At 42.9% G+C, this 15,797-nt stretch overlaps 1 protein-coding gene across 10 annotated transcripts in view; it reads right to left on the bottom strand.

Moving 5' to 3' along the window:
• Positions 1 to 15,797, bottom strand: part of LOC134933186 (uncharacterized) — a 495,026-nt gene that overhangs the window by 38,989 nt on the left and 440,240 nt on the right. For 8 of the 10 annotated variants that reach the window (XM_063928206.1, XM_063928207.1, XM_063928209.1 and 5 more), the window contains one exon: positions 7,356 to 7,575. The exons of the other annotated variants lie outside the window; for them this stretch is intronic. In XM_063928206.1, the coding sequence (XP_063784276.1) occupies positions 7,371 to 7,575 (205 nt within the window). In that variant the 3' untranslated portion in view covers positions 7,356 to 7,370. Of the gene's footprint in view, positions 1 to 7,355; positions 7,576 to 15,797 lie in introns of those variants that run through there. 10 annotated transcript variants of the gene reach the window in all.

The following is a 15,797-nucleotide window of genomic DNA, read 5'->3' as shown; positions in this document are numbered from 1 at the left end:
ATCCTTCCTCCTCATAGAGAATGGGACTGTCCGATTGATCTCGTTCCAGGGAAGGTTCCACCTCGAGGCCGAACTTATCCGTTGTCTCTGCCTGAGACGCATTCTATGGAGGAATATATTAAAGAGAACCTAGCAAAGGGGTTCATTCGACCTTCTTCTTCTTCAGCCGGCGCAGGCTTCTTTTTTGTAAAAAAGAAAGATGGTGGTCTGCGGCCGTGCATCGACTACAGAGGTTTGAACGACATTACCATCAAGAACCGTTATCCTTTACCCCTGATTACTGAGCTCTTTGACAGAGTTAGCGGAGCTACCATCTTTACAAAGCTGGACTTGCGAGGTGCATACAATCTCATCCGGATCCGTGAGGGTGACGAGTGGAAGACCGCCTTTAACACCCGTGACGGACATTATGAGTACCTCGTCATGCCCTTCGGATTGAGCAATGCTCCAGCTGTCTTCCAGCATTTTGTCAATGAGATCTTCAGAGACATTCTATACCGTAATGTCGTGGTCTATCTAGACGATATCCTCATTTTTGCCAACGATTTAGAGGAACATCGTTTTTGGGTTAAAGAGGTTCTGTCCCGTCTCCGTGTCAATCATCTCTATTGCAAATTAGAAAAATGCGTCTTTGAAGTCAAGTCCATTCCGTTTCTAGGGTACATTGTGTCCGGTTCCGGACTAGAGATGGATCCTGAGAAACTACAAGCAATCCAAAATTGGCCGGTACCCTTAACCCTCAAAGGGGTCCAGAGGTTCTTAGGGTTCGCCAACTATTACCGAAAGTTTATACGAGACTTTTCCACCATTGTGGCGCCTATTACTGCTTTCACTAAGAAGGGTGCTAACCCGTCCAAGTGGTCTGAAGAAGCCATGCAAGCATTTCATCTTTTAAAACAAAGATTCATCTCTGCGCCTGTTCTGAAACAGCCTGACATCGACTCTCCTTTCATCTTAGAGGTGGATGCCTCCTCCGTTGGAGTAGGAGCGGTGTTATCTCAGAGGGCTAAAGATGGCCATTTACACCCTTGCAGTTTCTTCTCCCGGAAGTTCTCCCCAGCTGAGCGCAACTATGCCATTGGCGACCAGGAGTTGCTAGCCATCAAGCTCGCTCTAGAAGAGTGGAGGTATCTGTTGGAGGGAGCTTCTCATTCAATCACCATACTTACAGACCACAAGAACCTTTTATACCTGAAGGGCGCACAATGTCTCAACCCTCGTCAGGCCAGATGGGCACTTTTCTTTTCCAGGTTCGACTTTAAACTCCAGTTCTGTCCGGGCTCTCAGAATCGCAAGGCCGATGCCCTTTCCCGCTCATGGGAGCAAGAAAATGAGTCAGAGTCTTCAGACAAGCATCCTATTATAAATCCGTTGGCATTCTCCACGGTAGGGATGGACTCTACGCCCCCATCAGGGAAAAGTTTTGTGAAGCCGATGCTAAGGAAGAAGCTCATGCATTGGGCCCATGCTTCCCGTTTTGCCGGACATACAGGTATCCAAAAAACCCTGGAGTTTATCTCTAGGTCCTATTGGTGGCCAACTCTGAAAAAGGACGTCTTGGAGTTTATTGCATCTTGCCCAAAGTGTGCCCAACATAAAGTATCCCGCCAGTCGCCTGCGGGGCAACTGGTTCCACTATCCGTTCCCCGTCGACCATGGACCCACTTGTCGATGGATTACATTACAGACTTACCCATGTGCAACAAGTTCAATACCATCTGGGTGGTAGTTGACCGGTTCACCAAGATGGCACACTTCATTCCTCTCACCGGTCTTCCGTCAGCTTCCAAGTTGGCTCAAGTATTCATACAAGAGATCTTCCGACTCCACGGTCTTCCTGAAGAAATTATCTCAGATCGAGGAGTTCAATTCACAGCCAAATTCTGGCGAAGTTTATGTCAAGTCCTCCAAGTCAAGCTAAAGTTTTCCACGGCTTACCATCCTCAGACCAATGGTCAAACCGAGAGGGTGAATCAGGACTTGGAGGCCTTCCTCCGCATCTATGTGTCCTCCTCTCAAGATGACTGGGTTCAATTACTTCCCTGGGCCGAGTTCTGTCATAACAACCAGTATCATTCTTCATCTGCTTCAACACCATTCTTCACTAACTTTGGATTCCACCCTAAAGTCCCTGAGTTCCAACCGCTTCCAGCAACTTCTGTTCCCGCAGTGGATATCACCTTGCATCAGTTTGCCAATATCTGGAAGAGCGTACGATCAGCTCTGCTCAAGGCATCGTTCAGGTACAAGAAGTTTGCGGATAAGAAGCGTCGAGCAGTTCCTGCTCTCAAGGTGGGTGATCGGGTATGGTTATCCACGAAGAATTTGAGGTTAAGAGTTCCCAGTATGAAGTTTGCACCTCGCTATATCGGTCCTTTCAAGATTGAACAAGTCATCAATCCTGTTGCTTACAGACTCCAGTTGCCTCCCTTCTTAAAAATACCCAGGACATTCCATGTTTCCCTGTTGAAACCGCTGATCTTGAATCGGTTTCATTCCTCACTTCCTCCAACTCCGAAAGTCCAAACTCAACGAGGCGTTGAGTATGAAGTGGCCAAGATCCTGGACTCACGTCACCGTTACGGTCAACTACAATATCTTATTGACTGGAAAGGTTATGGTCCTGAGGAACGTTCATGGACCAATGCTTCTGATGTCCATGCTCCTGCCTTGGTCCGGAGATTCCATTCCAAGTTTCCTCAAAAGCCAAAGAAGTGTCCTGGGGCCACTCCTAAAGGGGGGGGGGGGTGCTGTCACGATCCGGGTATCTGGACGCCATTTCTTACCCATCAGATGCCTCCTAAGGCTGGCTCAGCGCTCCAGGACCGGATTCCATCTGTTATCCTGATGTGTACATTCCTGTATCCTCTCCTGTCACTCTGGGACGCTGTCACAATGGACGCCATATTACACCTGGCATGGCGTCTCCCGCGGCCTCCGCCGCCGTCCCTGAACTTCTGCATGCAGAGTGTCTGAGTGGCGATTACGTCAGCCGCGGCCTCCGCTGTGTCCGCGTGGTTGGATGTGCATCTGTCAGCCTGGCGCCTCCTGTCTCCGGTGGCCGGCGCCACCATTACTGTTTTCATTACCACATGGATTACAAACCAAACTTCCCTCCAAGTGTCTGCATGGGCGCAGCCATCTTGGATTCTGTCAGCTGATCATTTCCACCAATCTGTTCTCAGTATTGATAATCTGCATAATTGCCTAGCCAATCCCTTCCTTGCTGCAGGTATAAATACACTGTGCCTGAGCAAGGAAGGCGTCAGTGCTTTGGTTGTCAAACCTAGTTCCTGTTTGTCTCTCTCCTGTGATTGTCTTCCAGGTTCCAGCTCCTGTCTCAAGACTTCCACCATAGAGACCCGCACCAGCATTCCACCTGCGGTGTAGCCTGACTCTCCAATCCATTGTGGATTCATCTGTTTCCAGCTACAACATTACCTGCTTCCAGCTCAGCTTCCAGCAGAGTACAGCTTCCCTTAAAGGGCCGGTGTCCTTTCTACACTTTACCACTCTCCACCGGTATTATTATTTCTCCGCTCTCAAGTTCTACATTTCAGTTCATATTTCATCGCTCCCAAGTTCATTTATTATTTAACTGGTTCCAGCCAGTACCCACTCCGTGCTAACAACAGTCTGGTTCCAGCCAGTATCCACAGCAGCTGTTTTATCTTCAGCAACCCAGCTTTTCCTGGAACACCAGCTGGCACAATCCTGGGTTATCTCCATTGCTACAGTCGGGCCTGGTAAGGACTTTCCATCTAGAAGATCATAAGAACTATCTCACACTACCAGTGCCCTGTGGCTCCTGCCATCCTGTAGTACCCAGGAACTGTATTTATTCTTTGCTGACTTTTACGTTTTCTTTTACTGCTGCTGTGTTGCGGAGTTGTCATAATAAACATCATTGACTTTTATCCAAGTTGTCGTGGTCACGCCTTCGGGCAGTTATTATTCATGTTACTTACATGTCCAGGGGTCTGATACAACCTCCCAGGTTCCGGTACATCTCAGCCCCTACAACTGAGGCTGCCTCCTGTCAGCTCAGGCCCTCAGTTGTGACACAGGGTAACCTCCTGTTTGCGGTCAGCAGCATCTTTGAGGGTAGCCGTATCCTGGGACGGCAGGGCTACCTTTTTGGATAAGCGTGTTAAAGCTTTGTCCACCCTAGGGGAGGATTCCCATCGTAGCCTATCCGTTGGCGGGAAAAGATACGCCATAAGAATCCGTTTGGAAATCTGCATTTTCTTATCTGGAGATTCCCAAGCTTTTTCACATAACTCATTCAGTTCGTGTGAGGGGGGAAAAGTTACCTCAGGCTTCTTTCCCTTATACATTGTCAAAGTCGGAAAAATATCACGCTACACGTTGCCATATATTCACCTCATGCGCTTGCCCGCTGCACATGCACTTTCTCTGGCGTGCGTGCACATATTCGCAATTGCGTGACGGCACCTCTACGGGCGTGCGCTCGAGCGCATGGTATGTGCATTTACGGTAGAGTTTGTGTGCGTCTAGCGAGCGACTCAATCGCTGCTTAATAAATCCATATAGCAGGTTTTATTGGTAATGTTCCCCTTAGTGATAACTGTAAGTTTGTTTAAAGTGAGTTGGTCCCTGGACAAGGGAATTCCTCTTTTCATGGTACAAAGGGCCAGACAGGGTTTGAGCACTTGTGTTTGGTACCTAACCGAAGAGTATTATATTAGAAACAATCCGGTTCTGGTTAGGTAAAGATTAATCGCTCCAGCGTATAGTTATGGCCATTAGTAGTTTCTGGACATTTATTTATTGTCCATGTGTTGGAAATCCTGAGTTTCCCTCCCACCTGAGCAATTTGATATAGTCACAGCCCACCTGTTCAAACTAACCTATGACCTTTTGTTATGATGCGAGGAGACATTCCTGTGTCCAATGAACAATGAGATTATAGGTCCCTTTGTAGTGTATATAAGAACAAGCCAGCCTGAAGCAGCTCAGTCTCAATCTCCACAAACGGTTTTCATCTTGACTAACTTGGAGCTGGTAACCAGGACTAGCGCAGCGATTCGTTCCTAGTGTGTGTAAGTAATTCTCTGTAATCAACTTGTTCTCTGTTTGTATTGGCCATACTCTCTCTCTCTCTCTCACTCTGTTATAGTATAAGATTGTGACGATATTGTATATTTCTGTCTAGATATTCTGTTAGAATGATATGTTAGCTTGTAGTGTGTGACTTGTAAACTGTGTACCCCTTTTGATATATCTAAAAGCTCGTTAGTAAAGGTGTTGGAACCTCAGCAGGGTGTCTGTGTCTCTCTAGCTAGTACAAAGAGTTTCTGAGTATCTCAATTGCTCAAACAGCTTGCATACTCACAAAGGTTCAGTGTTAAATGCATTATAGTACCACGGTATTAAGGTTTACAGTGTAAGCATATTCTGTGTTTAAAGTTTATAAAGGTTACTGTCTGTGTGTATGCTCGCTGTGGGTATTCCGTACACCCAGCACAGCGTGTGTACTTAATTTGCGTACCACGTGCGAGGTCTTCATACGCAAATAGCGTACGGAGTGCGTAGCATGTGCACGTGGTTTAGCAGCCATTACGGCTACACGGTATTAGTATATAGCTAATGTTAAAAGGTAGATCTCTGACTATCAATTGGGGCCTCGTCCTCCCTCCACATATCCACACTAGTGCAAACAGACTTTATCTGTCAGCAAGGGCGGGAAAGCAGTGTCCTTTCGTATCCGTATTGGTGGTGAGGGATACAGTGGTGCTGACTAGATAAGCGTCTGTTACACTACGTTGTAGGAGTGCTGGTGGAATCCGGAACCAGAGGTAGGAACATTAAGCTATTTTCTTTGTAAATCTGGTTTTTATTTCTATTTGGTGCCAACTGCACACGCAGATTGGATGGCTTGTCTGTTTAAATAGGTTTAAAAGTATTTTTAATCGCTCTGCATAGCGTGATAGTTTTTAGCTCAGGCCTAGAATAACTTTAGGGGCTTGAATGATGACTTTCTTTGTGACAAAAGAAGCAGCATGGTCTGTCCACCATTTTGTGTAGCCCTCATGGATGTGGAAGGGGGAGGAGCAACGGCCATTTTGGGAAGGTCAATTTTTTTTTCTTTCCCTAAGCGGCTGATTTTCAGTTGACTCAGGAAATAATCAGCCATCCATTGTCAAAAAAGAAATCATCATTTAATGAGGTTTTTTTTAATGCATTTGTTTAGTCCATATCATAGTCAATCATAAGTGGTTCAGATAGAGTTTAAAAAAAGTTAATAATAAATTAAATATTTGATTTAGGAAATACACAAATAAAACATAGTGTGTTTTTTTGTTTTTTTTGTCACTGTCTCTCTTCAAGAGCTTTAACTCTGCTACTTCTGAGATGGGCCATTGAAATGCAAATGAACCTGTGTAACTGGTTTTGTTCCCTAGCAGTGAAGAGAATCGCCTTCACAGATTAGTTAAAAAGCACATTCATATGCAAATTAGAAGCTCTGAATAGGGTCTCATATATGTAATAGTGATTAGTACATATATGTAATATCTATATGTGCGTGCTTACATCAATGTATGTTATTAGATTAATTTAGAATTGCATTTTCATTTGTGTATTTTCACGTATCTCAATTTCCTGTTTTGCCATTTATCATTGATAACGTGCTGAGAAAGATTTGTTGCTATTTGTAGTTAAAAGTAAAAATAATACGTAAGGAAGTAATTTGTAAAACACGCACACGGCTTGCCTAAGATACAAGGAAGTTCTGTGTGGTGTTCAGTAGATGATTACAGTTAAAGATCATCTACATTGATATAAACGAATTAATTGTATTTCTGTGGATATACCTGGCTGGCGTACACGTGTCTCTAACAAAGGGCGGGACTAGTGTACGCGACGCAAGGGCCGACGCACGGAGCGTATATTACGCAACGGAGCGTCTGGGTACGCCCACATAATACAAATCACACGATAGCATTGTTTTAGTTAGGCGATAAGGAGGCAACGCGATAATAGCGCAAATCGATCTCAGTGTCCAAAATTTTAAGCTAATAGATCCTTCTCTAGTTGCAACTCCTCGGGATTAGCCTGCGATACTGAATGAAAGGGATTTCTGCGCAGAAACGAAAGTAAAGAGTATATGAGGTGAAAGAGTGTGTGTATATATATATATATATATATATATATATATGATCATAGAATTTAGTTGGTGCGCTACTTTCCTTCTTGACTAGTATAATGTGTTCAGAAAATGTCTTAGGTTTATCAAACTTGCACTCTGGTTCCACAGGGTATCCTGTAGATGGCAGCTCAGTCCTTCAAAGTGTCACTAGGTTTAGTGACAAATAAATCTGGAAAAGACAAGGGGGGGGGACAAGCGCCTAATAGTGCAGTAACTTCACACCAATTTTGGTTGTTTGTAATGACGTGTCTATAGATAATCTGCGTACCGGAAATATGATCTTTAGTAGGCACATCAAAGTTATAGTGGCTGATACTCTGCACCGCGATTGGTCACCAGGTTGAACGTCAATAGATATCTTAATAGGGATATTTTCCAAACGGTCAATTCGCAAGTGAGCTGGTCTGTAATTAATCAGAGCGAGAGACGCCTCTCATAGTGCAGAGATTACTTTCTAAATATATTGGAGTTCATATAGAACGATAGGTATTAAGCGTACCAGAATATAAACACCAATCAGCATTTAAATAAAGGTCTTTTTTTCCCAGAACGACTTTCCTTCATGCAGTTAAAGAATACCACACTTCGTGATTCGCCGTGCATAAATAAGTATCACAGGCTAAAAGACATGGGTTTTAATTCATATACTAAAAAGAAATCATAAAAAACTTTTTTCTAAAAAAGAAGTTCATAAAGCTTATCTGGATAATCCGATATTTTTTCCAGTAGTCCGGGGTATATCCGCCGTGAATGCCTGGATCAGGGGTGTTCAGAACAGGTCCTCAACGCGTTTCACCTGTAAAGGCTTCCTCAGGAGTGTCTATAGGGACTAACCATGTTCTAACTGTTTTTATCCCCTTTTGAGGTTAATGGGTGGCGCCCAATTATGTAAATCACTTCCGGTTTGGATATCTCGTCGGAAGTATCAAAAGAAGTGATTCATAACCATATAGAGTAGCTAGCAACAGAATACACTTATTGACATCGAAGAGAAGGAAATTTTTGTAACACTAATAGTTTATCAAATATATATATTTGTGTTTACTGATGACCGGAAATCGCGTTAGACGCGATGCCTGTGTTTCCGGAAATGACGCACCGGGAGTAAAAGTTCCGGAGGTGCATACACTGCAGATTGTCCGGTTAGACTGTTACAAGCACGTAGCGCTTGGCGGGCACGTGACCGGAAGTGACCCGCACGACGCTGTGTTTCCGGAAGTATCCACATACAGAATGGAAATAAACATGTTCATATGGAACGCAAGACTTTGTGGAACGCAAAGCATATCCGAAAATACACATTGAAATGTGAAATTCAGGAAAAGACATATATATGTTCATTTACAAATAGCTGCAGAGAGACATAATATAATGCTAGTTAGATATGCAAATAAATTCATATATACAGATAGAAGGTATCAATGACCGGAAGTGCGGTCTTTATAGGAGATATTGAACCGCACATGGAACGCAACCTTAAACAAACGTGCTCCCATATATTAACTCAATGGTTTTTTTATAAATTAATTTGAAATTAGCTTATGTTAAAATATAAATTATACTACATGGACAATATTTTTTGCATGTTGATCCATATAGGAACTTGTAAACTGCATTGTTTGGGACATAAAACTCAATTCATTGGTCACCATATTTTAAGTATATAGAAAAATAGTATTTAACTGGATAAAAGGAGTATGTGTCGGTATGAGTGAGGTAATGGATGAAGTGATGAAGTTAGAGAAAGGGGGCTATTTCGTATCCTTCATTATGACCTGACGGACTTAAGGTGTTTAGAGTAAATATCCAGTACATTTCTCGTTGAGATAATAGTTTTGGGAGATCTCCACCTCTCGTTCCTAATGTAACTTTTTCCAAGCCTTTGAACGTGAAAGTGTCTGTATTAGAGCAATGATGAGTACGAAAATGGTTTGATAGTGGGTGACTCTCCACTTTGTTTTTGATGTTGCGGAGGTGTTCCTGTATCCTCAATTTAAGAGGACGTTTGGTCTTGCCAACGTATTTTAGTCCACATCCACATTCTGCCAGGTAAATTACAGAAGTTGTATTACAATTAATAATTTGTTTTATTTTAAATTCTGTTTTGTTTGATGAGTCTTGAAAAGTTTTTCTATTAGGGTGCACAAATTTGCAGACGATACATCTTCCACATTTATATGTTCCTGTGCAACTGGGCATGGTATGAGTGCTGTTTTTTGTTGATGTTTTTAGCTGACTTGGAGCGAGGATTTCCTTCAGGTTTCTTGATTTTTTAAAAATGATTTCCGGACGATCTGGTAGTACTTGGTTCAATACCGGATCCATTTTTAGAATGTGCCAATGTTTAGTAAAGATGTTTCGGATCTTTTTTTCATTGCTGTTGTATTGTGTAATGAAAGGAGCTGTATATTTTTTCTTTTGGGTCCTCGTCTTTATTTCCAAAAGGTCTTTTTGGTCCAGATTGTTTCCTTTATTCCGGGCAGTGTTGAGGATACTTTCCGGATATCCGCGTTCTCTGAACCTGTTTATGTATATTTCTGATTGTTCTTCATAAGTGTCCGGATCTGTACAATTGCGTTTAATTCGATATAGTTGTAAATATGGTATATTATTCTTCCAATTGGTAGTATGGGCACTGTTATAGTGCAAGTAACTATTTGTGTCAACGGGTTTAATGTAGTTTTTAGTGATGATCTTGTTTCCTTCAGTGGAAAGTACCAGGTCCAGGAATTCCACCTGGGTTCTACTGCTCATATAAGTGAATTTCAGATTGAAATTATTATTTTGTAACTGCTCCATGAATTCAGTGAATGATTCTTCCGTTCCTTCCCAGATTAAGATGATATCGTCGATGTATCTTTTAAAGAGACGGATGTTGGTGTGGAAAAGAGGATTATTGAAGATATGTTGTTCTTCCCACATACCCATTAGTATGTTGGCGTAACTGGGTGCAAATACTGTACCCATTGCAGTACCACGGGTCTGTATGTAGAATTGGTCTAAGAATTTGAAATAGTTATGGGTCAGAATAAAGTGAATAAGTTGGCAGATGAATTTTTTGTGAGGTTCAGTAATTTCCAAATCCTTCTCCAGTATTTTAGAACACGCTTCAATGCCTTTGTCGTGTATGATACTGGTGTACAACGATTGAACGTCTATGGTGGTCCAAATGTAGTTCTCTTTCCATTCAAAATTTTTTAGAAGATTCAAGATGTTGGTAGTGTCTTTCAAAAAGGCTGGTAATCCAGTGACATGAGGTTTAAGGAACACGTCTATATATTCAGATAAGTGTGAGGTCAACGATTCGATGCCGGCTATTATTGGTCTCCCAGGAGGTGATCCTAAATCCTTATGTATCTTAGGTAAATGATACATAATTGGTATGATGGGATTATTTATCATTAGATATTGAAACTCGTCCTTAGTGATGATGTTATTGTGTAATCCCTGAACTAATATATGTCTTAATTCAGTAGTAAATTCTTCCGTTGGATCTTTACTCAATGGTTTATAGGATGTTTCGTCATCGAGTAGTCTTCTTGCTTCCTTAATATAGATGTCACGATCCTGAATAACAAGGCCTCCACCTTTATCCGCCGGTCTTAGAATGATTTCTTCATTTGTATATAAGTTTCTAATTTTTGGGGTTGAACCACAGGAAATCATCGAGTTCTCGTGAGGTACATACGTGTAAGTGACTGCACGGTGGCTTGGGAGGCATCCCTTGTTAAACATTTAAAAAAGAGTATTAGAGTATAGCAGACCAGGAGGTCTACTGTAGCACAGACCAGGAGGTCCAGACAGACCAGGAGGTCCAGGTACAGCAGACTAAGAAGTCCGCTATAGATAAAGAGTAAAAGAGCACAACATCAGAAAGGGTTGGTGCGGTACCCATATAGGCATTAAACTCAGGCTGAAGGAATTCGCAGCCACAATTTTCGATTCCACTGGTCGCTCCGCACATAAGATTAGTTGCTTATGTGCAGAACGATTGTACCGCACGTAATTGTGTGCATTAGTTAGTAACTAGACCCAGTACCATTTGCGTACGCTAGAGGGGTCATAAACGCTATTTGTACATTCTAACGTGATTTGTGTAATTTTTTATTTTAAGGGAAGTTCGCTGGTCACTTGGGAACTATCCAACAACCAATAGTTACTGGAAAGGGTTAAGTGCTCTTCGGATCACACCCACATGTTCCAGTAAATAGAGGTTCAGGTCGCAGGGGCCCTAGGTCGAGTACGCCAGCGCTAGGGCAGTGTGTGGGCGTATTGGTTGACGTGGGCGAGTGAGTGGAGTACTCGGTAAACTTCCGCCACCGGCCTACCCCGGACATCTTGGTTTTTGTAAGGGTTCGCTGAAGACCCTAATTTGAAGGTCAGAGGTAGTGAAAGCAACACCTGCAAAGATGGGGGCCAGTTGTTCAGGTAGGGGGCGATCAACCTCGGTTCGGGTTGACTTAGTAAACCGGCCAATAGAGTCGGCAAGGATAACGTGTGATACAGACCGGGAAGTCCGAAATGGATCACACACAAAGGTATTGTGCAATGAATGGGAAAGAATGACTGTGCATGACGGGGAAAAGTTCCCACGGGTAGGCAGTTTTGGTCCAGAGGTGTTACAAAATTTAAGGAGAAGGATATGTCTCATTAAATCTGCAAAGAGACGGATCAAACATTATGATTATTTACAGTTATGGCAACAGGATGGTGAAATACAAGGAGAGTTAGCTTACACAGCTGACTCACTGTGGTAGGAAAAATATGGCAACAGGGGAGAAGGTGGTTACAGAGAATGGCACACTGGTGTATGATAAAAATGCACTTAGCAACTGTATTATAGATGATAAGGATAAGTGTAACAAATGTAACAATGATAAAAGTAAAACTGTTAAATGTACAACTGTTAACCTGTGCAAGTCGCACCCCATGTTAAACTTCCCTCAGGATTACCAGCAAGAAAGTGAGCCCAGCACGATGTCGGCACCTTTTCCAGCAGCCATCACACAAGACATCCAGGTGGACGCGACCAATTCGGTAAAGGCAATAATCAAACCCCCTAACGGAGGGTCAGGTGAGGTCGTGTCCACAGGTACGTACGGTGTTATATATCACACACAAACAAATGTACCTCATATTGTAGAACCAACACAAGATGATGTAATTGAATTTAGTCCTGTCAGGGTGATCACAGTCCCCAATGGGAAGACTGACGCTCAGGGAATTATTCCCGTCAAGGACAGTGCAATGCGCCGTCCCTGGTCTCGGACGGAATTAAGGTCAATTATGTCTGAATTTCCTGATCCTAGGAAAGATCTAGTTGCATGTCAAAGGTTTATTAATGTACTAGGAAACTCCACAGAACCCACCAACAAAGATTGGCGGACAGTGCTGAGGGCAGGTTTGCCCTCCAGTGTTGACCCTGCGAAATTTATTGCTGATTGTAAATTAGACACAGAAGTACCTCAAACGGAGGAACACAATCAGGAATGTATTAAGCAGATCAACCGACAGTTAGGAGTATATTTCCCAGCCGTTGTCGAGTGGAACGAAATCTTCTCCATAAGACAAAACGAAGGGGAAAGTACTTCTAATTATTTCCAACGGGCATTGCAGGACATGACTAGGTATACAGGTATAGAAAACATTGAAACAAGTGCACCGCATAGAGAAGTAGCAGTATTTGTGTTAATGGATGGTTTAAAGGAAGTGTTGAGAGCAAGGATACAGACCACCAATCCATACTGGAGAAACAACTCAGTGACTGCATTAAGAAAGTCCGCTGTTGGGCATGAGCAAAACATCATCAAGCACAGGGAAACACAGAGAAGTAAGAAGCCTCAGATCCCTGTGGGTAAGTCAAAGGTGATAAGGTGCTATAATTGCCAGAAGGAAGGTCATTATGCAAGAGATTGTAGATCAAGAAATTTACAGAAGGTATATCAACCCCCTAGACAACAACATAACCACGGTATCCAAGGAATCAGGGAAGGACAGGGAAAGCGGTTGATGGTGATGAGCATCCAAGCGTTTGAGGAGGCATCAAATCAACCAAGACCTCAGGTCACTGGCACTTGGAGAAAGCCCAGGGTTTGTTATCTTTGTCAAAGAGAAGGGCATTATGCCAGCAACTGTAACAGCCCACATAAAGTCAGACCCCCTAGACAAGAACATGAACAGAGTCATGATACACAAAATCGTAATCAGGTACCACATATGTAAAATTTTGAGCTACACCCATAATATGCAATCAGGAAAGGTGATCATTAGGACTGGTAGTAAACCTGAGGTTACAGTTAATGAAATTGGGAGGTCAGTTCCTTGTAGACACAGGAACGGCCGGGTAAACGTTGTAATTGATTTGTAAATGTTTTTTTTCCCCATCTCTGACGTTCATCGGCAGAACTCAAACATCACATAGCTACTTGGTCTTTGCAGAAGTCTACCTAACCCCAGTGTGACCTACCGACATCGGTGTGTCCTGGCCAGGCACAAAAAAGGTGGAGTGTGGAAATACTGGTGGGAGAGACTGCGCAAAGATACCAATGGATGTTGTGTGGGCGTATTGGTTGGCGTGGGCGAGTAAGTGGGGTACTCGGTAAACCACCACCGTCAGCCTATCGTGAACATTTTGTTTTTTTGTAAGGGTTCGCTGAAGACCCTGATATAAAGGTCAGAGGTAGAGCAAGCAACACCTGCAAATTATGGGGGCCAGTTGTTCAGGTAGGGGGCGATCAACCTCGGTTCGGGTTGATTTAGTGAACCGACCAATCGGGTCGGCAAGGTACGTAATGTGTGAAAAATACAGCTCACACACAGAAGTTTTATGTGATGAATGGGAGAGAATGACTGTACATGACGGGGAGAAATTCCCAAGAGTAGGCAGCTTTAGCCCAGAAGTGTTACTAAATCTAAGGAGAAGGATAGGTCTCATTAAATCAGTAGAGAGACGGATCAAACATTATGATTGTTTAAAATTATGGCAACAGGAAAGTGAAATGCAAAGAAATTTAACTTACATATCTGACCCTCATCTTGGGAAGAGAGACATGGCAATGGAGAGGATTATGGTTGCAGAGAAATGGCACAATGTTGTACGATAAAAATGCACTTAGTAACTGTATTAAGAACGAAAGTAACAAATGTAATAATGTTTATAAAAATGAAAGTGTAAAAATCACAAATGTTAACCTGTGCAAGTCGCACCCCATGTCAAACTTCCCTCAGGAATACAAACAAGAAAGTGAGCCCAGAACGATGTCGGCATCTCTTCCAGAAGCCATCCTACAAGACATCCAGGTGGACGCGACCAAATCGGTAAAGGCAATAATCAAACCCCCTAACGGAGGGTCAGGTGAGGTCGTGTCCACAGGTACGTACAATGTTTTATATCACGCACAAACAAATGTACCCTATATTGTAAGACCAACACAAAGTGATGTAATTGAATTTAGTCCTGTCAGGGTGATCACAGTCCCCAATGGGAAGACTGACGATCAGGGAATCATTCCCGTCAAGGACAGTGCAATGCGCCGTCCCTGGTCCCGGACAGAATTGAGATCAATCATGTCTGATTTCCCAGATCCTAGGAAAGATCTAAGTGTATGATCAAAGATTCACAGAAGGTATATCAACTCCCTAGACAACGACATAATCATGGTATCCAAGGAATCAGGGAGGTACAGGGAAAGCGGTTGATGGTGATGAGCATCCAAGCGTTTGAGGAGACATCAAATCAACCAAGACCCCATTTCACTGACACTTGGAGGAAGCCCAGGGTTTGTGATCTTTGCAAAAGAGAAGGGCATTATGCCAGTAACTGCAACAGCCCACATAAAGTCAGACCCCCTAGACATGAATATGAGCATGAATATGACACACCAAATTATAAAAGGTGATCATTAGGACTGATGGTAAGCCTGAGGTAACAGTTAATAAATTGGGAGGTCATTCCCTGAAGACACAGGAATGACCGGGTGAAACGTTGTAAATGTATCTGTGAAATGTTTCTTTTCTCTCCCCATCTCTGACGATTATTGAGAGGACTCAAACATTGCATATCTGCTTGGTCTTTGCAGAAGTCTACCAAACCCCAGCATGACCTATCCGCATCAATGTATCCTGGCCAGATACAGAGGGTGGAGTATGGAGGTGCTGGTGGGAGGGACTGCGCAAGGAAACCATTGGACATGTAGATACAGCCTGATGTTGAACAACAGATCTGACAATGTTTTAAAATGTTTGAAAAATGTTTTTTTTCCTGTTGTTGTTTATTGATGTGTTATGTTATATATATATATATATATGAATTGTTCTCTCTCTCTTTTGTTTTTTTTTGTTTTCTCTCTTCTCACTCATGTTTTCATGTTTTAAAGATGGTATGTCACACATCAGTTAGACAAATGGTAATGCAAGATTTTTTGCTCCTTACAGAAAGTTCGCTGGTTTGGAAGGAATATTGCATCACCGGAATGTTCGTTTGGAAGACTGAGAGACAGCACCTTAAGAACAACAAGACTAGAGAACTAATTATCGTAACAAGTTTCTCTCCCCCTCAAACTGTTTTCCTATACCCCCATTACAAATTTCTCCTTTTCTCCTCCCTTAAGATGGACTCGCCTCAAGA

The sequence above is a fragment of the Pseudophryne corroboree genome, chromosome 6 (assembly GCF_028390025.1).
Source record: "Pseudophryne corroboree isolate aPseCor3 chromosome 6, aPseCor3.hap2, whole genome shotgun sequence".
Classification (NCBI taxonomy): Eukaryota; Metazoa; Chordata; class Amphibia; order Anura; family Myobatrachidae; genus Pseudophryne; species Pseudophryne corroboree.
This window is presented reverse-complemented; position numbering and strand designations above follow the sequence as displayed.